General features: G+C 42.0%; 4 protein-coding genes across 5 annotated transcripts; 3 read left to right on the plus strand and 1 right to left on the minus strand.

Moving 5' to 3' along the window:
* Nucleotides 1-220: 220 nt before the first annotated feature.
* LOC135430972 (PAT complex subunit CCDC47) lies at nt 221-2,001 on the minus strand. The gene is made up of 3 exons (XM_064685829.1): nt 1,063-2,001; nt 653-1,000; nt 221-591 (listed from the first exon to the last, which is right to left on the minus strand). Exons 1-3 carry the CDS (start codon nt 1,906-1,908, stop codon nt 352-354), a joined length of 1,434 nt encoding a protein of 477 aa, XP_064541899.1. The 5' UTR covers nt 1,909-2,001; the 3' UTR covers nt 221-351.
* A 329-nt stretch (nt 2,002-2,330) lies between these two features.
* Nucleotides 2,331-7,120, plus strand: LeuRS (Leucyl-tRNA synthetase). Its single transcript, XM_064685828.1, has 6 exons — nt 2,331-2,487; nt 2,650-3,485; nt 3,541-4,112; nt 4,726-5,184; nt 5,250-6,496; nt 6,559-7,120. Exons 1-6 carry the CDS (start codon nt 2,485-2,487, stop codon nt 6,994-6,996), a joined length of 3,555 nt encoding a protein of 1,184 aa, XP_064541898.1. The 5' UTR covers nt 2,331-2,484; the 3' UTR covers nt 6,997-7,120.
* Nucleotides 7,121-7,667: 547 nt separating this feature from the next.
* LOC135430973 (trypsin-1) lies at nt 7,668-9,129 on the plus strand. The gene is made up of 2 exons (XM_064685830.1): nt 7,668-8,127; nt 8,194-9,129. The coding sequence occupies exons 1-2, from the start codon at nt 7,853-7,855 to the stop codon at nt 8,747-8,749; spliced, it is 831 nt and encodes a 276-aa protein (XP_064541900.1). The 5' UTR covers nt 7,668-7,852; the 3' UTR covers nt 8,750-9,129.
* A 1,285-nt stretch (nt 9,130-10,414) lies between these two features.
* On the plus strand, nt 10,415-26,949 carry tim (timeless). Of its 2 annotated transcripts, none has more exons than XM_064685831.1 (15): nt 10,415-11,251; nt 11,687-11,781; nt 14,838-15,086; nt 15,147-16,635; nt 16,701-16,842; nt 16,902-17,410; nt 17,471-17,669; nt 17,734-17,861; nt 18,205-18,358; nt 18,414-18,566; nt 18,633-18,993; nt 19,282-19,522; nt 19,582-19,683; nt 25,160-25,513; nt 26,024-26,949. In XM_064685831.1, the coding sequence occupies exons 3-15, from the start codon at nt 14,990-14,992 to the stop codon at nt 26,112-26,114; spliced, it is 4,020 nt and encodes a 1,339-aa protein (XP_064541901.1). In that variant the 5' UTR covers nt 10,415-11,251; nt 11,687-11,781; nt 14,838-14,989; the 3' UTR covers nt 26,115-26,949. The 2 variants fall into 2 exon arrangements, with proteins under 2 accessions (XP_064541901.1, XP_064541902.1); XM_064685832.1 differs by having other exon boundaries at nt 16,905-17,410.
* Nucleotides 26,950-27,674: the final 725 nt, after the last annotated feature.

A 27,674-nucleotide genomic window follows, 5' to 3' on the forward strand; every position in this document is an offset into this window, starting at 1 on the left:
GTCGCAGCTGTCTCCTTCTATGCGTTACACATTTTATGACAAAATTATAATAACTTCTACAAGAGTAGCCAAATCTTATACAGATACAGATAAGCTCATCGTTTGTTAAATTTGATTTTCTGCTGGCAGTACAAAGTTCAAAAACAACCAGATCAGATGACCATATCATAAAGCACAGCTACACTTTTTCTTAAACCGGTTAAAAAGGTTAAAAACAAACTTTCTTTTTTTTTGGCGCTCAATAGGAAACACAAATACTTTATTGCTTTGACGTGGCATTTGAGGAACAACCGCTAAAAGTTGTAGGGACGAGCGAGCACAGATAGATGGCACAACAGGGCGCAATAATTTTTACAGCGATTTGACTGCCAGGCGTTTCATTTTGGGCGCGTTCTTTTTGGCCTGACGCTTCTGTTCCTTGAGTTCCCAGCGGCGTTGCTTTTCGGGATCTTCCTCGGCGAGCACGCGCTCCTTCTCCTGTTTGCGCTTATCCTCGCGACGCTGGGCGGCTGCCTCGGCACGTGCGGCATGAGTGCTCTTCAGGAACTCCTCCTCGACGCGCAGACGATTCTTGTCCGCCTTAGCTTTGGCCTGCAATACAAAAAATGGTTAACATGTTTCGTCAATAGGGGGGTTAAAATATATGATTTACCTCTTTGGACATGCGATAGGTCTTCAAGCGTTCCATTAGATAAAAGATCAACAATAACAAGGGTTTAATGGTCTCCATTTCGGCATGTTTTGGCAGATTAAAACCGGCCAGCAGCACGGGCCTTGTCTCCGGCTGCTTCAGCGTGCTGCCCTCCTCCTGCTGGACTTGGCCGCTGAATTGATCCGAGATGTGCAGGTAATCGATATAGCTTTGGTATTTGTTAAGTGCAGTAATAACACGTGACTCGAGTATGGCGGATGTGGCTTCCGGTATTTCCGAAAGGACGCCAAAGCCGCTGGGCACATTATAGCGATCCTCCGGCTTGGCAACTAAACTACAAAACTTGGTCTGCAAAAGAAGTCAGGTTATATAACCTGTTACGGTCTCTGTAACGCTAGTTAAGCCCTTACCAAATCTGTGTACTCCTTGAACACTTTGGATATGGTCTTTTTGCTACCGACTGCAAATACGAATGAATCCATTAGGCCACGTGTCAATTCGATTTTGATGTGCACCTGATCCAACTGAGGTCGCATCAGACCAGCGACAAGCGAAACCAAATCCTGTCGCTTAATCATTTTCAGCTCCACCAACATGCCCTCGCAGCAGGTGCGACCGGAGCACCAAAGAGTGTACAGGCTCTCGCTCTCCTTGATCAGACCCGGATTCTCGTTCTCAACTTTGCCATCGTCGCCGACCAGGGCAAAGTTCTCGTCGAGCAGTGCTTTGTGGGTGCTAAACCAGAGCTGCGCCAAACGAGCATTCTTTGTCTTGCCCGCGAAGAAGTTGGCAAAGTAGGCCAAGAGACCGGCCACCATAAGCATTTCCATCCAATAGGAGTCCCAGTGAGTGCGGAAATGTAATGGTATATTCGGTATCTTCAGCTTGGGCTCGGTCTTCTGATCAATGGGCGGTTCCATGGTGTCGCCAGCATCGTAGCCCTCAAACTCCTCTTCGTCCTGGAAATGCTCGAACTCGTCGTCGTTCTCAACGAGACCATCCTCCTCCTCGTCGCTGTTTACTGCGAACTTCTTGGGCACTTCCAATCGTTCCCTGCTAAAGCTGTCCCCGCCCGCACCCCTGGATGAGTCGGCATTCTCTGCGGTTTCGGTGTCGTAGCTAGCTTCCACAAAGTCATCGTCGAACTCCGCAAAATCATTGTCAGTTTCATCTTCGGCGTCGGGGCTAACGTTCGCGTTGTTCAGTTGACAGGCGCACAGAAGCGACAGCAACAGAAATGCAAACACTGGTCGCATTTTGTGATATAAATACTCCAAAAAAATAACGTAATTCAGCTAATATTAACCTAAATCTAAAACTTTTCACCTAATAAAAAAAGTAGGTTAAGTGGACTGAAAATATCGATATGACAATATCGCAACACGATAGTTAAAACTGTCAATTTAGAAATGATTGAATCGTTGAAAAACTGTTGGCAAACAGTTGAGTGTGTTGAACAAGATATGCGTTCACACAGAGAGAGAAAGAGAGAGAACGCGCTATTTGAATTTTGAATAATGGCACAAATATATTAGTTGAATTGTTCACATTAAATACGACGTGGCATATCGAATAGAACATAGGGTACATACAATTTTCTGTTTTGGCATTTTCGTATGGTGCTTTGTCCGAATAATCTACATTTGTTTTCGTTTTCCCCTCTAAATATCGATAACAGTTGTCCGTAAATTCGATAAATTCGAACGATAACCAACCTTTTAGCCGCCGCTGTGAGGTAAACACGTTGCAGATTGCAATTTGTTGATTGTTAAAACTTATTTATTTGAATATAAAGTTAACTAAAAGTCAGTTGCACAGACAAACAGCGCAAAATGGTAAGTGAGAAAATTTGAAATAATAACCGGCATAGCAAGTTTGCGGTATGTCGATATAACAAACTGTACAATTGCTTAATTCACAAACTGATGCAATATTTACGTAGATTCGGAATCAAAAAGTAAATAATGCAAATTTTTATTCATGCATGACGCAAACAGGCGAACGTGGAGCGTAAAGGCACCTTCAAGGTGGAATACCTGCAGAAAATCGAGCTCGAAGTGCAACAGCGCTGGGAGGCGGAGCGCGTGCACGAAACGGATGCCCCGACGGCGCCCAAAAAGCGGCAGGCGGAAAAGTTCTTCGTCACATTTCCGTTTCCGTATATGAATGGACGCTTGCACTTGGGCCACACATTCTCAATGTCGAAGGCAGAGTTTGCGGTACGATACCAGCGTCTCAAGGGCCGCCGTGTGCTGTGGCCCTTCGGATTCCATTGCACGGGTATGCCAATTAAGGCGTGCGCAGATAAGCTGGCCCGCGAGCTGGAAATGTTTGGTTATCCGCCCAACTTTCCGGACACGCAGGAAGCAGCGCCGGTCGTTGAGGAGACTCAGTCCGAGGTGCCCAAGGACAAGTCCAAGGGTAAGAAGAGCAAAGCCGTGGCCAAAACGGGTGCCGCCAAATACCAATGGCAAATCATGCAAAGCCTGGGCCTGCAGGATGAGGATATCAAGCAGTTTGCCAATGCTGAGCACTGGCTCAACTACTTTCCACCGCTGGCGGTGCAGGATCTGAAGCGCATCGGCGCCCATATCGACTGGCGGCGCACATTCATAACCACAGATGCTAATCCCTACTTCGACTCGTTTGTACGCTGGCAGTTCAACCATTTGAAGCAGCGCGGCAAGATCATGTATGGCAAGCGCTATACAATCTATTCGCCCAAGGACGGACAGCCCTGCATGGATCACGATCGTTCCACCGGTGAGGGTGTTGGTCCCCAAGAATACACGCTTATCAAGATGAAGGTGTTGCAGACGCCCAAGTCTTTAAGGTATGAATCTATCTTCGATTACGAAAGAATTCAAGACAATCATTTTCGTCTATAGTGCAATCAAGCAGCCCATTTACTTGGTGGCAGCGACACTTCGTCCGGAGACCATGTACGGTCAAACCAATTGCTGGCTACATCCGGACATTCAGTACATTGCCTGGCAGAGCACGCGCGACAACGAGGTGTGGATAAGCACTCGTCGTGCCGCACGCAACATGGCCTATCAGGGATTTACCGCCGAAGAGGGCAATATCGTTGTGCTGGCCGAAGTGACGGGCCTGGAGCTGTTGGGTCTGCCGCTGTCGGCGCCGCTGACAAAGCACAAGACAATTTACACACTGCCCATGCTGAGCATTAAGGCGGACAAGGGAACGGGCGTGGTGACCTCGGTGCCATCGGATTCGCCCGATGACTATGCCGCGCTGGTGGATTTGCAGAAAAAAGAAGCGTTCCGGCAAAAGTACGGACTAAAGGATGAGATGGTCTTGCCATATGAGCCCATACCCATCATCGAAGTGCCCACGTTGGGCAAGCTCGTTGCTGTGCATGCCTACGACACGCTGAAGATTCAGTCGCAGAATGACAAGGATAAACTGGCCGAGGCCAAGGAGCTTTGCTATCTGAAGAGTGAGTATTTATCCTTAATAAATGTTGTTAAAAACTAATAGATATAACAAAGATACGTAGAGGTATATTAATATTATTGTTCAGGTAGTAACTATTATTATTCATGTAGAAACTGGCATTTTCCACCTTTGGTTATAACAAATGTTTTATTTTTGGCGCATTGTATTCCCACTTCCCCATATCCTCATATTTTGGCCATGCATTCCACGAAATATGTTTTTCCCGGATAAACTTCAAGCATATATATTTAAATGAGTTTGAAACCAATCGATGAAAAAAAAAAGCTTTTTACGAAAACGTATCATCCATTTTTCACCCTTGTTGGTGTATTTCTTATAATAATAAATAATAATTGCTCTCTCCATTGATTAAATTCAGTAATTAATAGTAATATTTCACAAAGCTCCTTAAATATTTAAAGCCGATCAAAAATTAAAAACAAAAGCAATCAGATTCTCGTATCCTACAAATAATGAAAATTGATCTCTCTATATTTCCCAAATAGTTAGTAAGATTTATAATAAAAATTTATATGAAAATATATATAAATCAGCCTTGAACTAGGTTTAGCGGATAAATTATAAATCTCACCTATTGTTTATTATCTTAACAGGTTTTTATGATGGCGTTATGCTTGTAGGCGAGTTTGCGGGTCGTAAAATCCAGGATATAAAGAAAGATCTGCAAAAACGCATGATTGATGCCAAAGAGGCGGATATTTACTACGAACCTGAGAAGACCATAATGTCGCGCTCAGCAGATGAGTGCGTGGTGGCCCTGTGCAACCAATGGTACCTCAACTATGGCGAACCCGAATGGCAGGCGCAAGCAACCAAAATACTGCAGGACATGGAAACGTTTCACGAGGAGGCGCGCAACAACTTTGAGGCCTGCCTGAACTGGCTGCACGAGTACGCCTGTTCGCGCACCTACGGTCTGGGTACCAAGTTGCCCTGGGATGAGCAGTGGCTCATTGAATCCCTGTCAGACTCAACCATTTACATGGCCTTCTATACGGTCAGTCACTTGCTCCAAGGCGGCACATTCCGTGGCGAGAAGCCAGGCCCATTCGGTAAGCGCGATCCTTAGAAACTTTTAGCCTATTTGATTACATTATTTTGCACTTTCCCCCTATAGGCATCACACCTGCCGACATGACTGCCGAGATCTGGGACTATATATTCTTTAAGGAGACGCCACTGCCTAAGAAAACAGCCATCAAAAAGGAACATTTGGCTGTGCTGCGACGTGAGTTCGAGTACTGGTATCCAATGGATTTACGTGCGTCTGGCAAGGATTTGATACAGAACCATTTGACCTTCTGCCTGTACAATCATGCGGCCATATGGCCCAACGACGAAACCAAGTGGCCCAAGGGTATGCGCGTCAATGGTCACTTGCTGCTCAATTCGGCAAAGATGTCCAAGTCAGATGGCAATTTCCTGACGCTGCACGAGGCGATTGACAAGTTCTCGGCAGATGGCATGCGCCTGTGCCTGGCCGACGCTGGCGACAGCGTCGAGGATGCCAACTTTGTGGAGAGCACCGCGGATGCGGGTATTCTGCGTCTGTACACTTTCATTGAATGGGTCAAGGAGATGTTGGCGACGCGCACTAGTCTGCGCCATGATGCGGCCAAAACCTTTAATGATCAGGTCTTCTTGAGCGAGCTCAACTTAAAGACACAGCAGACGGATGAGAACTATCGCCGCATGCTGTTCAAGGAGGCGCTGCGCAGTGGCTTCTATGAGCTGCAGCTAGCGCGTGACAAGTACCGCGAGCTGTGCGGCGCCCAGGGTATGCATGAGGATCTCGTCATGGAGTTTATACGACGACAGGCGCTGCTTGTGGCACCAATTTGCCCGCATATGGCTGACCATGTGTGGGGCCTGCTGGGCAACAAGGAGTCCATTGTGCACGCCCGTTGGCCAGATGTGGGCGCAATTAATGAGCTGGATATCATGTGCTCAGAGTATTTAATGGAGTCAGCGCACTCCTTCCGCCTTAACCTGAAGAATCTGCTGCAGATCAGGGGCAAGGGCGGCAAAGAGAAGGCTCTGGATGCGCAAACTGCAAAACCCAATCGCGGTCTTGTTTGGGTAGCGAAAACGTATCCACCTTGGCAATGTTGCGTACTGGACACCATGCGTGAGCTGTACAACAAGGAGACGAAAACACTGCCCGATAACAAGATCATTGCGGCCACGCTGCAGCAGAAGCCCGAGCTGAAGAAGTTCTTGAAGCGCGTGATGCCCTTTGCACAAATGATACGCGAGAAGGTAGAAACGGGCGGCAAGGGCGTGGCCGCACTAGCTGTCACCTTGGAGTTCGATGAGCGGCAGGTGCTGCTCAGCAATCTGGATTATCTTAAGAATACCTTGGATGTGAGTAGCTAAGCGGTTTTACTAGATTACTCTACTTATCTAAAAAAATACTTCTTACTCAGCTGGACAGCCTGGAAATCAAGTACACTGATGATCCCTCAGCACCTGAGAAGACGCGCGAAGAAGTGCGTCCCGGCTCGCCTTTCATTTTGTTCAGCGCTGCCCCGCATATCAGTGTAGAACTGGTCAATCCCACGGAACGCTCCTCTCTGTTTCAGGTGAACACCATCATATCCGAGGGCGATACGGTGCAGACACTGCGTGAAAAACTGGCCAAAATTATTGGCCTGAAAACAGACATTTCCACGCTCCAAATCTGGCGCTATGAGGATCCCCTGTTGGGTCCACGCAAGCTGCCCAATTTCCAGGACTACAAGACTGGCAAGTCACAGCTGAGCGAAGGCAACTTTGTGCTGGATGTGGCGGCAAAACGAGTGAGCGTCGATCAAGCTGGCAAACTGGCCGAGGTCGGACGCAATCTAATCTATGTGGTCGAGTAGAGAACATCTCCGTTCTGGTCACGCGTCTTAATTTATAAATGAATTTGGAATTGGCACATTGTAAAACAATTGTTGGCTATAAATGAATACCTTACTTTGCTATGTGCTTAAGTATATACCAAAATCCATTATGCGTAAATACTCTTGATCTAGTTAAATATAATCTAGGTCTATTGGGGATTAAATGCTCTGCTAGGGTATCGGGTATATTGGCTGCCTTATAAGCCTTAGCAGAGGTGGAGCTCAATGTGAAATAGCAAATACTGATTATATACTGCTACACATGATACTTAAAGCTAAAAAAGCTAATCACGTCCCGTAATACTTTTTTGGACGCCATTTGTATGTCTTTGGATTAAAGTAGCGACGGGCTAAGAATAATATGTTCAAAACTTTGGTTCTCGAATATCTGTTTTCAATTTGAAAAAAAATAAAAAACGTATAAGATGTTTATTTAACTAAAGTTTATAAAGCCTTGAAGTAATGACAAAATTATGCTTGAGTAAAATAAAGGTTAGACATAGTGAGTAAGACTCGAGTAAAAAATATTGTCAGCAGTGTATAATCTAATAATAATTCAGGAAATAATTGCTTTGTTGTCTAGACTTGAATTTAATTTGTATTAATATAAGGTTTGCGCCTTGTGAGATCTGTGCGAGTGAGTGTATCTACAATTCATTAAGTTAAAGCTTGCTTTCTTGTCCAACTATTTCAGTATGCTATTTGTGGGGCATGTCAGATAGCGTCTCAGTGGGTTGTTTGTGGCTCAGTGGGTGGCTATCGGCTAAGGCAGCCCATTCAGGGTCTGGGCCGGGCCTATAAAAGCCGAGGGCCTTTTTTCAAAGCCACACTTAAAATGTTGTTAGAGAAATTTGTGATTCTTTTACTGCTCCAGGCTGCCGTAATAGTCGTGGCCGGCGTGTGCCTAATACCCGAGCCCGTCAAGCGGCAACGTTCGCTAATGGATGAGCTGTGGAGCAGGCGTCCGCGGCTCGATGGCCGCATTGTGGGCGGTCGACGCATAAACATAACGGATGCGCCCCATCAAATCTCGTTGCAAACATCGGCTCATATCTGCGGCGGCTCGTTGATCTCCGAACAGTGGATACTAACGGCGGCTCATTGCACCGAGTGAGTAGCACGGTCAGCCTTTTGCCAGTGGCAGCTTTTAATTTAGTCCCATCCTGACACTTATAGGGGCAAAACTGCGGATCGGCTGCGCGTTCGATTGGGCAGCTCGGAATTCTCGCGGTATGGGCAGCTGTTGCACGTGCAGAAGATTGTGCAACACGAAAAGTTCAACTTTACGAATGTCGACTACGATTTCTCGTTGCTGCAGCTGCGGGAACCGATCGAATTTGATGAGACCAAAAAGGCCATCAAGCTGCCGGAGCCGGATGAAATGTTTGCGGACGGTGATCCGTGCTTTGTCAGCGGCTGGGGCAACACACAAAATCTGCTCGAGCCACGCGAGTGGCTGCGCCAGGTGCAGGTGCCGCTGGTCAATCAGCAGGTCTGCAGCGACAAGTACAAGCTATACGGCGGCATTACGGAGCGCATGATCTGTGCAGGCTACATGGCGGGCGGCAAGGATGCCTGCCAGGGCGACTCCGGCGGTCCCATGGTCAACGAGGCGGGTGTCCTTGTGGGCGTCGTATCCTGGGGCTACGGCTGCGCCAAGCCCGACTACCCCGGTGTCTACTCCAGAGTGGCCCAGGCGCGTAACTGGATCAAGGAGCACAGCGGCATCTAGCTAATGAACTATCTCAATAAATGACCAACAACAACAGCAACCATTCCAAATCCTCATCACTCATGTGTTCCTTAAAGCATCAGCACGCGCTCTCGAACCGCCAAACACGCGACCTTATTGCGATGTTCACATTATGGCCACGCATGTCAACGGCTTGACAAGGGGTTTCTTTATTTCTTATTTGTTTGTTCTTCTGTTTTATAAGCCACATAAATCCCACCCACCCACTCTTCGCGTCCCACGTGCGGCATTCATGTGCTGAAGCTTCTAGAATCTGTTATGAAGTTTTTGAGTGTGGGGCATGTCTGGCAGGTCCCTGAAGGGGGATGTCTATAGGCCGCCCGGTTTCCTGCTGTTTTGCCTAGCCCTTTCTATTAGCAAATGCCCCTCCACTTTCATGGGCGCTTACACAATCAATATTACGCATACGACAGCGCGAACAGCTTTAAGTTTTTTGTTGTTGATTATTCAGTTTAATAACAACTTAGCGCGTGCATTGTTATTCACCTCTTGCACAATCTTTTATGGAAATATAACTATTTGATTGCCGTTTTATTGATTTATTTTTCGTCTGCTTTCTGCCAAACCATATCAAAAATGTATTCATTTATATAAGAAATTGCAATTAAAAACATCCAATTTTTATTACTTGTGAAATGAGTCACATATCAATTTTCATTTCTGTATTCCTTTAACCAACTTTAACATTATAAGCAATAAAATTAAAATAAAGTCTTTAAAGCGAATTATTAAGTATGGCTAAAGAATATCTTAAAAAGTGTGTAAATCTGAATGAATTTCCTTCGAAATGTGCACTTGAATATTAAACATATATTTGGGGGAAAAAACACATAACGATCTAAATCGAACACTATAAAAATGAATTTATCCTACTTTTATTCACAATTAATATTATGCTCAAAACAACATTCTCCGAAAAAGGTTCAATATAATGAAATAGTAATAATAATAATAATAATTATTTAAAGTCTGTTTCTGTTAATTGGGAAATGCTCATATCATTATCATGGAAAAATAATGCTTGCACTGTACACATTGAACCTTGTATAGAAAACAACGTCCACATAGTCACAGTCTTTCGCTAAGTCAAGCTCAGCAATAAGAAATCAAATTAAATAAAAATTTACTATAAACTATAAATGTTAATAGGTAACATGAGAGAAATTTTTAAAGATAAAGTTATTTTAATACCCAATTTGATATACATATTTTATGAATAATTGCATAAATTAATATTATAAATGTTAAATATGTATATATATTTAAAAAAATATTATTTTAAGCACTTAATAAGTCCTGTCACACGTTGATCTTTTTTGCAAATAACACTTTTAGCTGTTCTGTGAATGATATTGAAAGTTGTTTACGATATCTCGCGCCCTGAACTTGATAATGATCATGCACACACACACACACAGATACGCACACATTCACGCACAAATAGAGATATGTACATGTAAGCTGAATTCGTTAAGAACTTACTTTGATTAGGTAACGATTCTATGCAAGCAAATGGCATTGTAAGTATTTTTCGCATGCAACTGGAGATGCACATATATACATACATATATACATATACATACGTCGATCGTTCGTCTGTTGCTTGTGATCGTGATTATGTGTCCGATCTGGGCTCGTCATTAGTTCTATTGCAGCCGCGTAGAGCTGACGTGCTCGGGGCTCGCGCCGCTGACCAGCTGGACGACGTGATCTGAGTTTTTTTCTACATTTGCACATTGCGCATACGCCGCGTTAATTGACCAACTGTTGACTGGATGTTGTGTAAATGTAGCCCAAAGGCAACACTGTTAGGTAACAAGAGCGTGGGTGCAACCACGAACACCATCAACACCCTCACCAACACCAAGAATCAATAGAGAGCATAGCAGGCAGCAAATAGCGTAGGCTGTTTAATTGTTTAACGGTTTGCTATTTTATTGATTGTGCTTGCTGTGCATTCACACACACACACACACAGATAAAGACACAAGCAGACACACACACTTGCGCAGACAGTGCACCACAGACACACAAACTTGCCGCACGTTGCTGCTACACGTGAGCGGCTCGAGCCCCCTAGCAGAGCGTGAGCGCGAGTGAGAAGCAAACATTTAGAACAGTAAAGCTTTGGCGCACACAGGCACACGAACACACACACAGCCAGCGGCCGGCACAACGGCAACTTGTGGCCGCGCAGCTTTTACGTCTCATGCTAGTGCAATGTGAATGCGAACGGGCGCGTGCCCGTGTGTGTGAGTGGAAGCTTCGGTTCGCTGCATTTGGAGACGTCGACTGGAGCCCAATGCAAATATATTGAGCATTCAACTTTGTTCGCTTTAGGCAAACGGTTCGTGTTCTCGCGTCTCGCAACAATTTCTAGAATAAATACAAACACTTGAGACTTATCCAAAAAATATATTTTATATATTAAACATCATTTGATATATTATTGTTGAATATATTCAACCAATTGAGCTTGTGGTATGTGCAACTCTTGAATAATAATTAAAATTAAATATTTGCGGCAACTAAATACAGTTGTTAGTGTGTATATTTTTGTGCTTGTGTTGATGTCAGTGGAAAATATGTTGTTTTTTGTTTCTCTCAATAATAGATAAATGTGCAAAATTGTGTTGTAGTTTATTATTATTGTTGTTGTTCTTTTTGCATTTTACGTAAGTTCAACTTGAAATACGTAGATTGCACAAATCATGCGAAATAGCTTACAAGAATACTATAATTAAAATGCAATGCATATGATACATAGATTGAAAAAATTAACAACAAATACATTGAATTTAAGTAAATTTATTTTTTAAATGCTCTTGCAGTGATATGAAACAAAGTGCCATATTATAACAAAACTATATTAACAGTATTTCATGTATATTCTTCTATTCTTTTTTTTTAACGCAGCTCAACAAAAAACTGAAAAACCCCCTTTCAAAACAAATCACATTTGAACCACTGTGAAATAACTTGCAGCTGCAAAAAACACAAAACGAAATCGGGTAAGTTAATCTATTAGTTAGTTAATATATGCATCCGGCAAGTACACGACCTATCACAGTGTGCTACGACGTAGCCCACTACGCAGAGCTTTTGATAAAAGCTCACCCCTGCAAAGCTTTCGGCTTTAAACGCGCCAAATTTAAATAATTAGCCAATTCGCTGACGATGCATAATTTTAAAATTAAACGATGCGTTGCTTGGGTTTTCTTTTGCAGACAGCTTAGCTTCGAGTTCTTATGCGGAAATATGTTAATCATTATATAACCTGCACACTCTAAATATTCAAATAGACTCTTTTAATAAATTCAAACAGCTCAGCGAAATAAGGCCTCTGAGCTGCAGTCGTTGAACCAGCTTGACAGAGTAGCATATGATACTTTTCGAGGGAGCTTCGATTCGTCATAGATTTCAATATTTATTATTAGGTTCTGATGTGTACATCATTGCAATCAATAATTCCATCATATAATCAGGAGTATTCCTTTTAACCAATATTCTCTCAATACACGATTTGTTCTTCTCTACTCAAAAATAGGTAAATGGAAGATTTTGAATTTATTTTACGCATTTATTTCTGTAAATTTTTAATAATTCCCATTTAATGCCTTTTGCTTGAGTACTTTAATTAGTCTTTTGTTTTTTTTTTTGTTTCGTTCTTGGGTTTCTTTCTTTTTTAAACAAACCCCAGCAAAACAGTAAAGCCAAATCACCCCATTTTGCAACTTTGTTAAAGGGTATTCTGTCGTCTGCAGTTGAAGGCAGGCTAGACTTGTGGGCATGAATCTGCTTTAGACATCCATCTAGACAATGAGCTATTTATATTTTGACAGCTAGAAAATATTGTTCTCTCCCTGCCATCACATTGTGTCATTTGCATTGTACCAATATGCCGTGAAAAAAGTAGCTTGAGCACCGTATCAAATGTAAAATATTCGAAAGGTTTTTTGAATGAATTTTCCTTTGCGAGAGAATAAAAACGCATTTTGATTAGTTGAAATCCAATGCGCATATCATTTGTTATCTTTATTTTATTTTTTATCTTTTGCTGTTTGTGAAACAAATTTTATGTAAGCCTTCTTTGAAAGTGTATTTGGTTTCATAACTGCTAGCGGAAATGGGATCGGGGTTGTACTTCCACAGCATTAGAATGGGTGCAAACATGAAAATATATGTATGTAGACAGATATATAGGGATAAATTAATGAAAATGAGTCATGTATTTTTATAGATCGTCATGGAGTTGATTTAAAAGTTCGAGCTATAGCTAAAGAATCAAAAATAATTAAATTATTTTATTTTAATTAAAATAAAACTATATTACAATAAATGAAATAATTTTAGTTTGTTAATTAATAATACCATAAGCTGAGAAGGTTGGCTTTTAAATATTGATCCTAGCTTAGCTCAATGCGGAGCTGAGAAGAGTTCACCTTATTGGTGAACTGTTTTTAGGCAAATAATATATATTAAAAGTAAAGTTTGTATTGTTGTAAATTTAGTAGACAGATTTAGTTTAAAATGCACTCAATAGATTTGGCAAATATTTTTTTTATATTATATTTGCGCCTTACTTGTTGCATTTTAAGCGCACGGAATTTAAGGTGTGCGCTCAAAAGTATGCAACACTTTTTGTTGCTCCCATAGCATTGATACACACGCACACACAGTCAATTAGCTACATTATATTGGACTCGGAAATCGATGTCATTTATTTCTTTAGTTCATTCTCCGTTCATTCTGCATGGCCATAGAAGCTGCCCCATTTCTCGCAGTGTCTTTCAAGGATATGCTAAGACGGCATTGGGGATTGGGGGTGTCCATGGCATAGTCTAAAAAAATCAATTTTGTAGATTTCTATGCTCCCGCTGAGAAGCTTACACAATCATGGGTATATGTATGTGCGTGTGTAAGTCACATGCGGCCTGCGGATGCCTGCAAGTGCTTATGCGTCAAATAGTTACGTGTGCTTCTGAAGAGGGTTAGGGTAAACGCTGAACTCGCTTGAGTTCGTTTCGATTGAGCTTACTTTGTTGTTTTTTTTTTTTCTTTTTATTGGTATTCCATTGTAAAACGCTGCTGCTTACAATTTGTTGAGTTGGTCGATTGTGTGGGGAAGGGGGCTGAGTGTGGTTATGTGACATAGTCACATCAATTAGGAACTTTATTGTTTGCGTAGTTTCCATTTGAACAAAACACGCTGCCTGGGCACGTGTTGCCTTGGCACCTGTGTCGCATTATCCTGCACGCTGCGATTGCACATTGCACCGACTGACACCCCAATGTCAGTGAGTCAGTGGACGTTCGACAGTGAGTGGGCAGAGGAGGAATGGGGTGGGGTGAGGCAGTGGTGCCAGCGCAGCACTTGACGTATTGGTCACATGCAGCGCACCGTGGCCGGCTCTGGTTTCTATTTATGGCCAGCTCTTGTGCTACGGACTGAAAAGCTTCGACAATTGTTGATTGTATAATGGAACGGCAAATGGTGCTGGTTGGCTTTCTAGTGGTTAATGTATATATTAGATCATTAACTTCTGCTTTCAATTAATACTAAAATGCATTTTTATGCATTCTCTTATATTTTTTAGATAATATCGCTCAGCCCAGGTTTATTTATTAACAAATTATAATATTATAAATTCAAAATAATCTTTATTAATTATTTTAATTTAGAAATTATAATAAATTAGAAAAAAATTCTGATAAGGTTCTTAAAAAGGATAAAGAAATTTGTTATAGAATAGAAAGAAATGGGAGTACAAAAATAATTATATTAAATAGTTAGGGTCTCGGCAGTTACTGATCCCAATGAGGGAATTATCTCTAATCTGTCCGACAAGCTATGTCCCTGATTAAATGCCAGAAGCAGCTATAAGAATTTGTCAAAATGTCTATTATAGTTTTTATATTTAGCTTTTCAGTAACTTTTCAACTAACTCAAATAAGGCAGAGCGAAATTTTTATAAATAAATATTTAACTATACTTAAGAGACAAATTAATACATGATTATGTGGTTTATTTTATTAAACGTTCTATCACTTCTCTGGCTATTTGCAGCACATGGGATAAAACAATTGTTGATTAAAGTCCATTGTTAAAATATAATCATTATATGTCAGAATTGAGCAATGTGCCAAGCTTGGCAGTTTAAGAACAACCAGGTAAAGTATAGCATCCACATACCAGACTATATATAAAGAGGATCTGTTATGGACTGGTTACTCGCAACACCTCAGCTTCAGAGCGTCTTCTCCTCGTTGGGCTCCCTTGTTGGCGGCACCTACGTGGTTAGTCCCAATGCATTAGGTAAGCGAAGAGCCTAAAAGACATCAACTGCATTAGCTAACTGTTTCTTGTCTATCCTAGCCATTTTGGAGGAAATTAACCATAAGCTTACCTATGAGGATCAAACGCTGCGCACTTTCCGTCGCGCCATCGGCTTTGGCCAGAATGTGCGCGTCGATCTAATACCATTGCTGGAGAATGCCAAGGACGATGCGGTGCTCGAGTCGGTCATACGCATATTGGTTAATCTTACCGTGCCTGTGGAATGCCTATTCTCCGTGGATCTCATGTACCGCACCGAGGTAGGGCGTCACACCATTTTCGAGCTGAACAAGCTGCTCTACAACAGCAAGGAGGCCTTTACCGATCCGAAGAGCACCAAGAGCGTCGTCGAGTATATGAAACACATTCTGGAATCGGATCCAAAGCTATCGCCGCACAAATGTGATCAGATCAACAATTGTCTCCTGCTGTTGCGCAACATTTTGCACATACCGGAGACACAAGCACACTTCCTGATGCCCATGCTGCAGTCGGGCAATGGTCATCAGGTGTCCATGCAGAACACCATATTGTGGAACCTGTTCATACAGAGCATTGATAAGTTGCTCCTCTATCTGATGACCTGTCCGCAGCGTTCGCTCTGGGGTGTGACCATGGTGCAGCTGATTGCGCTGATCTACAAGGATCAGCATGTGAGCACCCTGCAGAAGCTGCTGAACTTGTGGTTTGAGGCCTCACTGTCGGAGAGCTCGGATGACAATGAGAGCAACACGACGCCACCCAAGCAGGCTAGCGGCGACTCCAGTCCCATGCTCACCTCAGATCCCACATCGGACTCTTCGGACAATGGCATCGGCGGCCGCGGCAAGAAGGAAAGCTGCGAGGAGCGACGACAGGCTCTGCGCGAGGGCACTGATGCCACTCTACACGCGGTCAGTCGCAAAGGGCATGAATACCAGAATGCCATGGCCAGCTCGAAGGCGGCCAACTATATACTCGAGGGACCCTGCTCGGCCCAACAGCCCTGGTCCGACTATGAGATGCAGGACTACAAACAGATGACTGCCGTCATCAACGAACCATTAAATCTTTCACAATCAGCTGACAATGTCAACTACACTACCAAAGCGAAATACGCTAGCACCACAGATAGCCTAAAACATGAGGGTTTTAAGCCACCCGCACCATTGGCTAAGCGTCGAAACACCCTTGCGGCCATGTTGTCGGACAATTACGCACCACTCTCCTTTCTTTCGGCCGTCAAGCTGGGCCAGAAGTCACCGCACGCGGGTCAACTGCAGCTTATCAAGGGCAAGTGCTGTCCGCAGAAGCGAGAGTGCCCATCCTCACAGTCGGAACTCTCCGACTGCGGCTATGGCACCCAGATGGACAATCCAGAGTCCATATCCACATCCAGCAATGATGATGATGGTCCTCAGGGCAAGCCGCAGCATCAGAAGCCGCCGTGCAATACTAAACAACGCAGCAAGCAACGCACCTTCTTAGTGCCGCAGGATACAAAGGATCTGCGACGCAAGAAGCTGGTCAAGCGTAGCAAGAGCAGCCTGTAAGTACTAAATGGGAATTCACCTAAACAGAAAATTGCAATCCCCTTCTCAACCTCTTTAATAGCATCAACATGAAGGGCTTGGTGCTGCACACGCCCAACGACGATGACATATCCAATTTGCTGAAAGAATTTACAGTCGACTTTTTGCTCAAAGGCTACAACTATTTGGTAGAGGAGCTGCACTCGCAGCTCTTGTCCAATGCGGTAGGTCAACCTTGGATAACTGGGCTAAGGATGTTTGCTTAAAGTTTCCTTTTTCGCAGAAGATGCCCATTGATACATCGCATTTCTTCTGGCTTGTCACGTTCTTTCTCAAGTTCGCCGCCCAGCTGGAGCTGGACATGGAACACATCGATACAATACTCACCTTCGATGTTTTGAGCTTTCTAACCTATGAGGGTGTTAGCCTCTGCGAGCAGCTGGAGCTGAATGTGCGACAGGAGGGCAGCGATCTGAGACCCTGTTTGCGTCGCATGCATCTGGTGGTCACGGCCATACGCGAGTTCCTGCAGGCCATCGAGGCCTACACCAAGGTCACGCATCTCAGCGAGGATGATCGCTATCGTCTGCGCCAGCTCCAGCTGCAGATAAGCGCCACCACAGATCTGCGCTGTTTGTTTGTTCTGTTGCTGCGACGATACAATCCCAGCATCCATTCCAAGCAGTATCTACAGGATTTGGTCGTAACTAATCACATCCTATTGCTGATTTTGGACAATGCTGCCAAATTGGAAGGCGGCCAGACCATTGGACTTTCGGAGCACATCTCACAGTAGGTTACCCAATGAATGTCCAATGTTCTTCGACTAACCTTTTGTCTTCACCTCAACAGATTTGCCACCTTGGAGGTGATGCACTACTATGGCATTCTGTTGGAGGACTTCAACAATAATGGCGAATATGTCAATGACTGCATCTTTACCATGATGCATCACATTGGCGGCGATCTGGGCCAGATTGGCGTTCTCTATCAGCCTATTATATTGAAGGCTTACTCTCGCATTTGGGAGGCCGACTATGATATATGCGATGTAAGCTTCCGTTGGAATACTTCGTAGGGCTATTTTCTAACAATTTACTTCCTCTAACCTGCAGGATTGGAGCGATCTAATTGAGTATGTTATTCACAAGTTTTTGAACACGCCACCCAAATCACCGATGGCTATTCCAACCACTTCGTTGACCGAAATGACAAAGGAGCACAATCAGGAACACACTGCTTGGTGAGTTTAAATTCAAAGAGATCTTGACTGTAAAGAAGGGATTTTGTGTTCTCGGTCGGATCGATATTAATCGATATTGCTTAATCGATCTGTCTGCTTCTATGAAAGCTACTTTTATCATTTTAAAAACTTTTAAGATATACCTTATCTACTGAAAGCTTCCATTTTGGGAATCACAGAGTCCTAATACTATATCACATAGGTGCTACAATATTATCAAGAGCCCAATTTATTTGTTAGCTCAAAGATAAACTTCCATTAAATTCTCCCAATATTAAATGGCTCCTTCTATATGGAAGATATTTTATATATATTTATCTGGAAATGTTGTTTTTATTTGCAGCCCCTGGTCACAGGAGGACATGGACTCGCTCTGTTGGTATTTTGTGCAGAGCAAGAGGCAAAACGACGTGATTGGCAAAATTGCGAAGCTGTTTAGCAACAATGGCAACAAGTTAAAGACACGTATTTCCATAATTCAACAGCTGCTGCAACAGGTGAGTCCACAGATCATATTGTTTGTGCTTGGCTAAACAGTTGATTCCTAATTAGGACATCATTACGTTGCTGGAGTACGATGATCTGATGAAGTTCGAGGATGCCGAATATCAGAGAACCCTGCTGGCCACGCCGACATCGCTAACAACCGACTCGGGCATTGAGTTGAAAGAAAGCGCCTATGGAAAAACCTCGGATGATGTGCAGGTGTGTTGGAATCTGAATCGGAGCTTAGCTTTTAGCATACTAAATGGCAATTAATTTCTTGTCTAGGTTCTGCTCGATCTGATTAAAAAGGATGACAAGTCCCAGCATTTGGTGTGGCTGCAGAAATTGCTGCTCGAGTGCTGCTACGTCAAGATGATGATCAAGTGCGGCAGTTGCCAGACGGATGTGGAGCCCATCATGGAGCCGGTGGTCTATCATTGCATGTTCAAGCAAAAGCCCATACCGGTGGTCCAGTGGAACAACGAGCAGTCGTCGACGATGCTTTATCAGCCGTTCGTGATGCTGCTGCACAAGCTGGGCATACAGCTGCCCACGGATGCGGGCTCGATATTTGCCAGAATACCAGATTTTTGGACGCCGGAGACGATGTATGGGCTGGCAAAGAAGCTGGGACCGTTGGATAAACGTGAGTTGAACTCATAGCAATCTAAAATTAAAGGTGATGTATATACCGTTATCAATAATTTTGGCTCTCTATGTTGATGACACAAATTTTGATTATGGGAATCTCGCCCGTCCCTCGCTCCTCGCATCGTCAAAACGCACAAAATATCAAACACCTCCATTTGCATAAACCCTACTCCATTGCCCTACACCCATAAACATATCTCTGACTGTGGCTGAATTTGTGTGTCAATCGGTGTATTTCGATATGCTCTGTTCCTCTCTTTCTCCTCACTTTCGGCTCTTATAGTGACGCTCAAGTTTGATCCTCGCGATCTGGAGGATGTTCCCCCGTCGCGCCATCACACCGGCGCCCGCAACTCGCTCAGCTCGATAAGCAGCCTGGAGGCTGATTTCGGCGATTCTGAGGGTCTGGCACTCATACCCGAGGTGGATGCAGCTGTGGAGAAGGCAGCAGCAGCGGCTTCTTCTATACCACACAATGAAATATTTGCCCTGCCCAGGGTCAAGCATTCCAACTCCATCATCAGGTGTGTGTTTAGGTGTAGCCTCTGTGATTAACTGATTTAATTGCTTTACTTTTTGGCAGATACACTCCGGATCCGACACCGCCCGTGCCCAATTGGCTGCAGTTGGTCATGCGCAGCAAATGCAACAAGCGGCGCAGTCCGGCCACATACGCCAGCGATTGGTAAGTGCCTGCCCCAAAGATTGTCCCAAAAGCCATCAGATTTATGGCATACGGCAGCCGTTAAGACGCTCGTACTGCGGCATATTGTTTACACGGCGCCCTCAATGCAATTTATGAACTTTAAGACCCGGCTCCACATACTCCGCACAACTCAACATTTACTTTCGTGTGTTGACAGTTGTTTGCAACGCGCCACTCGCAGCTTGCAGCTTGCAACTTGCAACTGGCAACTGGCAACTTGCAACTTGCGACTGGCGACTCTCACAGCTCGCACCAAATGTCAGGCTCCGTTGGCCATTGTCTTGTGTGTTGTGTGCCTAGAACGGGCCTCCCTGCCGTTCGCGCCATCTGAATCCATAAGCTCGTTCATCCGTTTTCGGTATGGTCCATATGTGTGTGTATGCCTGTGTGCCTGTGTGTGAGTGTCTATCTAACCGCTTGCATCTCTGGGGCTTTTGGACCTCACACGATCGCCCGCTGCTCATGTTGAACGGCATTTTGCGTACTGTTTATGATAGCCTTTTTCTGTTGTTGTTGTCTGTTTTATGATATTTTTTGTTGCACACAACTCTAAGATCAACGATAAATGCACCCTGAACTCTTGCTACAGTATAACTTGGCTCGACCAGGCTAAAGTTTGCCCAGCAACCTGTTGATGTCTTACAACTAAAGGGCTTCTAGATTTCGATTAGGCGTTTAGTTTGCTTTCTGTCATATTTCATATTGCTCTTTACTCTCAGGCGAACCTTACATCAAACCACTTGTTTAAGAACTAACTAAACAAAGCACAAATCGCACCATACTTGTCTATAAAGATGGTTTGGTTCAATATCAAAAACCATCAGTATTAAAGTATTAGCCATATTCGATAGACGCCAATTTTGGTTAAAGATAGAATTTTCTTTAGAGCGGGCAATTATAAATAATAAATTGACTTCTTTAATCAATATTTTGGTCTGTGCAGCGGTAAATCAGGTTTGCGCATCGAACCTAAAAGCAAGAAGTGAAATAGAATACCTTTTTGGATATGTTATTATTTATTTTCGAAACATAGTTTCCGTATACTAATCATAATAGAATACGCAAGAAATATTGCAGTTGGCGCAGCAAATAAATAACTCTATAGCTATTAGATATCATATTTTGCATATCATTTCCATTGATATTGAAGAACTCAGAGACTCGCAGATACAACCCATCCATATCAGACAAAATTAAACTTGATTTACATATTTCAAAGTTTCGCTTAAGTAATAGAAATGATATATTTAAAATTCGCTACATTTTGTATGCATTTTGAAATTCCAAATATTTTTTTTGTTTTATCAGACGATAAATTGGATTTATGATAGTTAAGCCAGAGCATGATGACGCAAGCTGACCAAAATTAATGTTGGTTTCGCAGTTTATTTGGATCCCAATTTGAGATGAAAGTTTTTTTTTGGTTACTTTACAGGTATATCATTTTTGTTAAACTATATATTGTTGAAAAATATTTGAGTTTTATTAAAAGATCTTTAAGGAATATACTTTTAGATCGAACTACTTTCTTTCACAAGCAAATGGTTTTAAAGTTTGTTTTATTTTTCCTATTATAAATTCCAAATCGCTTGCAGCGCATTTCCAAGTCGCCTTTTCTCTAGATGCCCTAGTTTTGTATTTTGGCGAATTATTTTGTCGCTTGACACCTTTTTAGATTTTGCATCAGTTTTGCGAATCTGAAACCGAATTTAAATCAACGCTGTCCATGAGATACATTGCCTGACCTCTGTCCGCAGCGCACCCGGCGAAACATGAAATGAAATCATCGCGATTAGCACGCGCAGCAGTTGTATCTTGTATCTGATGGATATGGTTAAGTGCAGCGTTGCGGACGGTAGTAGAAATATCAATATTAATATGAATTAATTAAGCGCGTGTTGTGCAACATATTTGCGACCTCGTTATTAACTTGGGCATTTTAATCAAATAAATCATTGAAAGCTGCACTGAGCAAAACAATTCCAAAGGAAGTTCAGGTTAGAAAGTGAATGAGTTTTGTTGTCTGCAATTTTAATTAATTCTTTTTAAATTAAACAAAAATCCAAATATTCATCACAGGCATTAAAAGTTTATACAAAATATTTAAATTAGATTATATATTATTAGAAGTTAGGAGCTCTAAAAGTAACAGTGACAGCAAAAATAATTGGGAAGACCAAAACAAGATACAATGATTTATATTATTAATAAATTTAAGTGAATTAAATTTTGAGATTTGTTTTCAGTCTGGCGATTTTTTCTCTCAGCGTAAATTATTCTAATCTAAGATGTTAATTGCCAATTGCCAATTAACAATTGCCCATTATTGTTAAAAAGTAATTAAAACTGGGCTTTGAATAGACCATAAATATGCTATAAATCTAAAATAAAAAAAAACGACTTTGGGGAAACAATGCCAAATGACATTTAGCTGATTTTACAACTGCATCCTCATCTCAATGGCACGCAGCCGGTTCAATGTCTTTAGACTCCCGTGAGAAATACTAACAGATAGATAGAGAGAGGAAGAGAGAGATAGAGAGAGATATATGAACCAGTTTATTTTTTGAGTTTTATATCATTCCCCGAAAATTTCAATAGACTTTTGCGTTCTACACTTTGACGGCATGTGAAATATTTTTGCTGATTTTTATTTATTGTTCAGATACTCTGCTGCATTTTGGGCAAATGTGAAACGAGTTTGGCTCTTGTGGTTCCAGCACGCGGAAAGTAAAAGTCAAAAGTTGTGCGACGACGGTCAAAGGCCCGCCAATCGCCAGCAATGGGAGATCGCACCCAAAGATACATATATCGCATGCGTGCACGGATCGCCTCTCGATACGCGAAATGGCAAACAAGTTCTTTAATGCGCGAATAGACCAAAGTCTGAAGGCAGCTCGATTTATAACAGAAGGTTTTTAGCTAATCAATTGCGTCAGTTCTTGGCTCAACTCTAGGTGTGGAGCTATTAAGACTGCACGAGGATAGACAGGTTTCAATTAAAATCAATGAACAATTTGACGAGCAGAATCTTCAAAAAGAAATGAAAACAAAAACCACTTTGCCTAACAACTAACTTATCCGCTGGAACTTGATAGAACAAGACAGCTAACCAGTCTTATATTATGACAAGTTGTTAAAAGTTACTGGAAAGCAAATCACATCTTTATTTAAAAAACAAACAATGCGATTAGCAATCATTTTGGAAGAACAATCAAAATATATAAAAAATTGCCAAAAATTTGAACTGCGTTAAAATCTATTAACATACAAATTCAAAGCTGAGTGCTGCCATATCTGCCTTGAATTGCAAGCTGGCAACACTGCAATTTGCTGATCTTATCTAGAGTTTTTCTAACAGAGAAATTAATAGCCTGATTGATGTCGATTGACAGTTCTGTCAAAAAGAACATGAAAACACGAAATGTTTGACAACGTATTTAATGCGATAGTTAACTTTGACAGAAACATGAGAAATACTCTGCAGAACCATAGATTGACAACTACCGAAAAGAATTTAGTTTAAAAGGAACGCTAAGCTGTTTGTCAGTTTTAGTGAGAAAGTCAGATTAAGCCATAAATATTTTTATTTGGCAACTTCTTTTTATTTGAAATTTAACTGCATGCTAGCTCTGTAAGCAAATTTGCATATAATTCCCAACTAGTGCAGGCAAGCATTTGTTGCTGCATTTACTTAATAACTTTTAAACAAATTAACACAATGGCCTTACCAAGTGGGCACAAGACACAGTTATTTCTTGTGGATTTTACGCTTGCAGTGCGTGGGCGTTGACAAAAAGCAATTTTCCAAAGTAATTTAATTTGACGCCTGGCGAAAATTGAAATTGACATTTGTGTTGTGTGTGCGGCCCACAAGGAAGCCAAACCGAAAGCCGAACTGCCTTCACTCACGAGCAGAGTTATTCGCGTGGACCGTGTGGGCTGACTTTCTGTCCAAATTGTCCGAAATGTCCCGTCGAGTGTCTGTCAGTTGGCAAACAAATAAGAGCATGAATTGCATTCTATTGTACTCGGTACTTGGCCAAACGGCAGCAGGCAGAAGACTTGGTCAAATGGGAGCCAAAGCCAAAGCCGAAGCCAAATCCGAAACCAATTCGCGGGGACTGTGGGTTCAACTGTCGACCTTCTATGGGGCGCGTTGTTTTTGGGTTTGGCCCAATGTTGTTAACATTTTGCTTTATGGCTGCTGCAATTTATGAGCCAACAACAGACAGCAGAGGCATTAAGCGCAACATGCAGACAAACATGGACACCAATTGCTCTCCATGGTGTGGATTGCAGTGCACTGCACCGCAGCAGCAGCAGCAACAGCAACAGCGCCACATCAATCAGTCGCATAAATCATTTTAATTATTAAATAAACAAGTTTTGAGTTTTGAGCCGCTGACTCATTGTACTCCGCTGACGGCCAGCAAAATGCAATTGCCACTGGGCCAGGCACAGGGTGTGAGCCAAACTATCAAAGGGTTAATTGAGCAACGATTTATGTTGCATTCGGTTTTGTTCTGCAAAAGATGGGCGAGAATAGCTGTGTGTGTGTGTGTTTTTGGGGCTACCGTGACTGAGACACACAAAATAATTAATTGGATGCATAATGTTTATATGGATAGTTAAAGTTGAAACCGTATATAAAATTTAATATGTTGATTTGTTAATGGGCAATTGCCCTACATGGTCATAAGACTTGGCAAACATTTCAATTAGAATATCACCAGACTACAGCATTGAGTTTCTGAGTAGTAATTAGTAAATATCCTGCATTTTCATTTAAAGAGCTCAAAATGATTAAAAAGAGCATTTATTATAAAAATATATAACTCTGTCAACACTTAAATACAGAAGTTTTTGCTCGAGAATCACATAGTCTTACTAAATATTAAAGAAAGAATAATTAGCCAATATTTCAAATTTTTTAAGTTTTATTTTGAGTAAATATTGAAAATAAGAGCATCATAATTTAAGCTTTTCAATGGTCGATTTAATTGCGAAAGATTCAGCTAATACCCTTAACAAATATCTTCTAATAAAAAAACTTTTACCATAAAAAGAGCATTAATATGATGAGCCTAATTTTGGAATACCCTGCCTTCTCATATTTTAAATTAGAATAAAAAAGTATTCACAAATTCTTCACATGTTCTTTTCTATCCATACTGAAAAGATCGGAACCCATTTAATTAGAAGACCCCATATACAAACAATTTAATGGTTTAATGTTTTTTTGATTGATGTAATGTTTTTAATCAATAATTATAGATTAACCTGCTTGGTGTAATGCAAGTGATTAATAACTATCGATAACAAATATTATATCAATTAAAATTACATTAATTATTGACAGCTTCTATGATCACTCTATCTATAATTGAAACATCCTTTCGTATTGTTTCTCTCGATTTCAAAAGTCTTATAAAAGAAACTCTCTTATTTGCAGCATCAGCTCCCACACAATGACTGGCGAGGACGAGGGCAAATCGTATGCCTCCATGGCTCATGCTTCACAAACAAAGCTGAACGCCGCCCATCCGACTGGTATGTTGGCCTGTCTGAACAAGATGAGCAACTGCAGCTTCACGGCGCCACCGAATGAGAGCAGCAGCAGCTCCGGCTGCGGCGGCACTGCATCATCGATGTCAATGCCAAGTGGGCCGGATGGGAATTCGGCTGCGTTGATGAAGTCGTCGTTTGAGCGGCTGGCGGTGACGGGCGCACGCTACTTGCGGCCCAGCAATAAGGAGCGGGACTACAGAGCCTTGGTGGCATCGGTCAACGAAAGCGAGTTTGCCAAGTGAGTGAGTTAGTGATTGGCTCTGAGATTGAGACTGAGCCATGCCAAGAGCGGGCCAGCTAATTGACAATTAGACACATTGCGCAAATGCCAAAATCGAATGAAACGAATCTCGAGCCACAGCACTGACAGAATGTCAGCCTGTCAATAACCAATAGTCAATGGTCGCCCGATCGCCCGATCGCCCTGAAGCGCGGCGGAAGCATGCCAAGCATTTTTATACAGTGTCTCACATAAATTTATGGCGGGCAATTATTCAATTTAAGGCGAATTCGATTCCAACCAAAATTGGAGGCGGTTGCATGTCCAACTCTAACTCTAATATTATTTATTTCCATTAGGCAGCCTTTAAAGGCGCGACTATTTGAAATGCAAAATACTTATCGAGTGGTGTTTTGTTTGTTTTTCCTATTCATTTTGAACAATTCGATTTTCATGAAATTTCGTCTGGTTTCTACCGAGTTTGCTAATGTTTGCCGATGACTTTTACATCTTCAATTCTAATCGCAGCAGCGACAATGTGTCAGTGGCCTCGGACTTGATGTATGTCAGCGATGAGGATGAGAAGCATGAGCTCCAATTACAAGCGCAGGTGGAGTAACAGACTAAGAGGCAGAGTGAAAGAGAGAGAGAGAGAGACACTAAGGTGCGATTGAAGTGATTCGAATGAGTTGAATGATTCGAGCCATTCGAGTCATGCGACTGATTCGAGTCATTCGAATGAGGCAGACAAAGGCAGACAATGAACCGACCCCAGCCAGCTTTATGACAATTAATTTTAGTACCTTAACATTGGAAATCTATTACCTAAACCTATAATACCCATATCGTATATACATATATCAAATATTATATTGAATGTTGAATTTTCTTAAGCAACAAAGATTTACCTTGTTGTTGGCGCATTTGCAAATGCAAGGAAAATATCTATTTAAAAAATTGAGATATCAATGAAAATTAATTACCAAAAAATTATTTTAAAAAAATTGTATGAAGACAGAGGAAAAATTGAAATTGATTTTATTTCAAATTAGTTTTTATTAAAATCATAAATATTTATTCGCAGGGCTATAAGAAGTGCATTATACTGTTTAGTAAAAAAAAGATATAAAAAATGTACACTTTTAGTACATACACTTAAAATGCACATATTGCAACTCTATAGAGACATATGTAGACTAGTTAAGCGAGCCTTATAATCATGTTTTTGGTTTAAATGGATAAATGGGCAGTTCCTGGATGAAATAGTGCAAATATACACATACCATGAAAATATTTTTACAATATCCATGAAATATTCGTATGTTAGACTAAATTAGATTTTAAGAAACAATTTTTGTGCATATATGCAAACATATTACAACCATCAAATCTCTTTGTTAAGCTATTGAAAATATGCTTAGATATTGTAACTAATAAAGCTTTCCGTGTAGTAATCAATGTTTTACGATTTACTCTGTATTGCATTGGCCCAGCTGGGAAAGCCAAATCCGCCATGGGCCCACACGCTGTGCGACCAAACAAATGACAAAATCAAACAACATTTGAACCCTGTTGGTTGGCCGAAAGATCTAAGCCGAATGTGAAATATGTGCTGCAAATTGGCGGAGCCAGAAGAAAAACGAGCTATGTATGACCATTGCGAATTAAGGTCATTGGCGTAACCGATGGCTAAAGCGGAATCTGTTGCTAAAATCTGTGACTGTGCACTCCACGCATGTGCACCCAAACGGTAGCCGAGCAAAAAGTATATCTCATAGGTAGACATATGCTTAATATGGCCCAAGTGCACATGAATAGATAAATGTGCGGGCCAAAGCCCAGCCAACCAAAATGGTAAACATGCCAAAAACAATTACCAAATGCTGCAAACAACAACAGCCAACAGCAGCAGCAACAACAACAACAACAACAACAACAACTGCAAAAGTCGAGAGCAAACACAGAAAACATTGCAAAAATAGCCGTACCAAAATAATAATAATAATAATAATTGTGGCCAATTGCTGTTTAGTTGGCAGTTAATTGCAACATGGCCAAGACAGCAAAGCTGCACGAGTTGGTCCGCCAAAAAGTTCTCCGGGTCTTGTTGTTCTTTTCCGCAAATGCAAAGCCACTCGAATTTTAGGCAAAGGCCAATGAACCGGTTCGAAACGTGAAT

The sequence above is a fragment of the Drosophila montana genome, unplaced genomic scaffold (assembly GCF_035044405.1).
Source record: "Drosophila montana isolate Dmon_TW-CO22-7 unplaced genomic scaffold, ASM3504440v1 contig_3122_1, whole genome shotgun sequence".
Lineage (NCBI taxonomy): Eukaryota > Metazoa > Arthropoda > Insecta > Diptera > Drosophilidae > Drosophila > Drosophila montana.

Bases quoted from the DNA above. Each gene is read 5' to 3' on its own strand.
- LOC135430972 (XM_064685829.1), bottom strand. From the start codon at position 1,908: ATGCGACCAGTGTTTGCATTTCTGTTGCTGTCGCTTCTGTGCGCCTGT. The intron at 1,001-1,062 runs GTAAGGGCTTAA...CTTCTTTTGCAG, and splicing joins TCAAGGAGTACACAGATTTG to ACCAAGTTTTGTAGTTTAGT. The intron at 592-652 runs GTAAATCATATA...TTTGTATTGCAG, and splicing joins CCTATCGCATGTCCAAAGAG to GCCAAAGCTAAGGCGGACAA.
- LeuRS (XM_064685828.1), top strand. The intron at 4,113-4,725 runs GTGAGTATTTAT...TTATCTTAACAG, and splicing joins GGAGCTTTGCTATCTGAAGA to GTTTTTATGATGGCGTTATG. The intron at 6,497-6,558 runs GTGAGTAGCTAA...CTTCTTACTCAG, and splicing joins ATCTTAAGAATACCTTGGAT to CTGGACAGCCTGGAAATCAA.
- LOC135430973 (XM_064685830.1), top strand. From the start codon at position 7,853: ATGTTGTTAGAGAAATTTGTGATTCTTTTACTGCTCCAGGCTGCCGTA. The intron at 8,128-8,193 runs GTGAGTAGCACG...TGACACTTATAG, and splicing joins ACGGCGGCTCATTGCACCGA to GGGCAAAACTGCGGATCGGC.
- tim (XM_064685831.1), top strand. From the start codon at position 14,990: ATGGACTGGTTACTCGCAACACCTCAGCTTCAGAGCGTCTTCTCCTCG. The intron at 18,359-18,413 runs GTGAGTCCACAG...ATTCCTAATTAG, and splicing joins TTCAACAGCTGCTGCAACAG to GACATCATTACGTTGCTGGA. The intron at 18,994-19,281 runs GTGAGTTGAACT...CGGCTCTTATAG, and splicing joins GCTGGGACCGTTGGATAAAC to TGACGCTCAAGTTTGATCCT.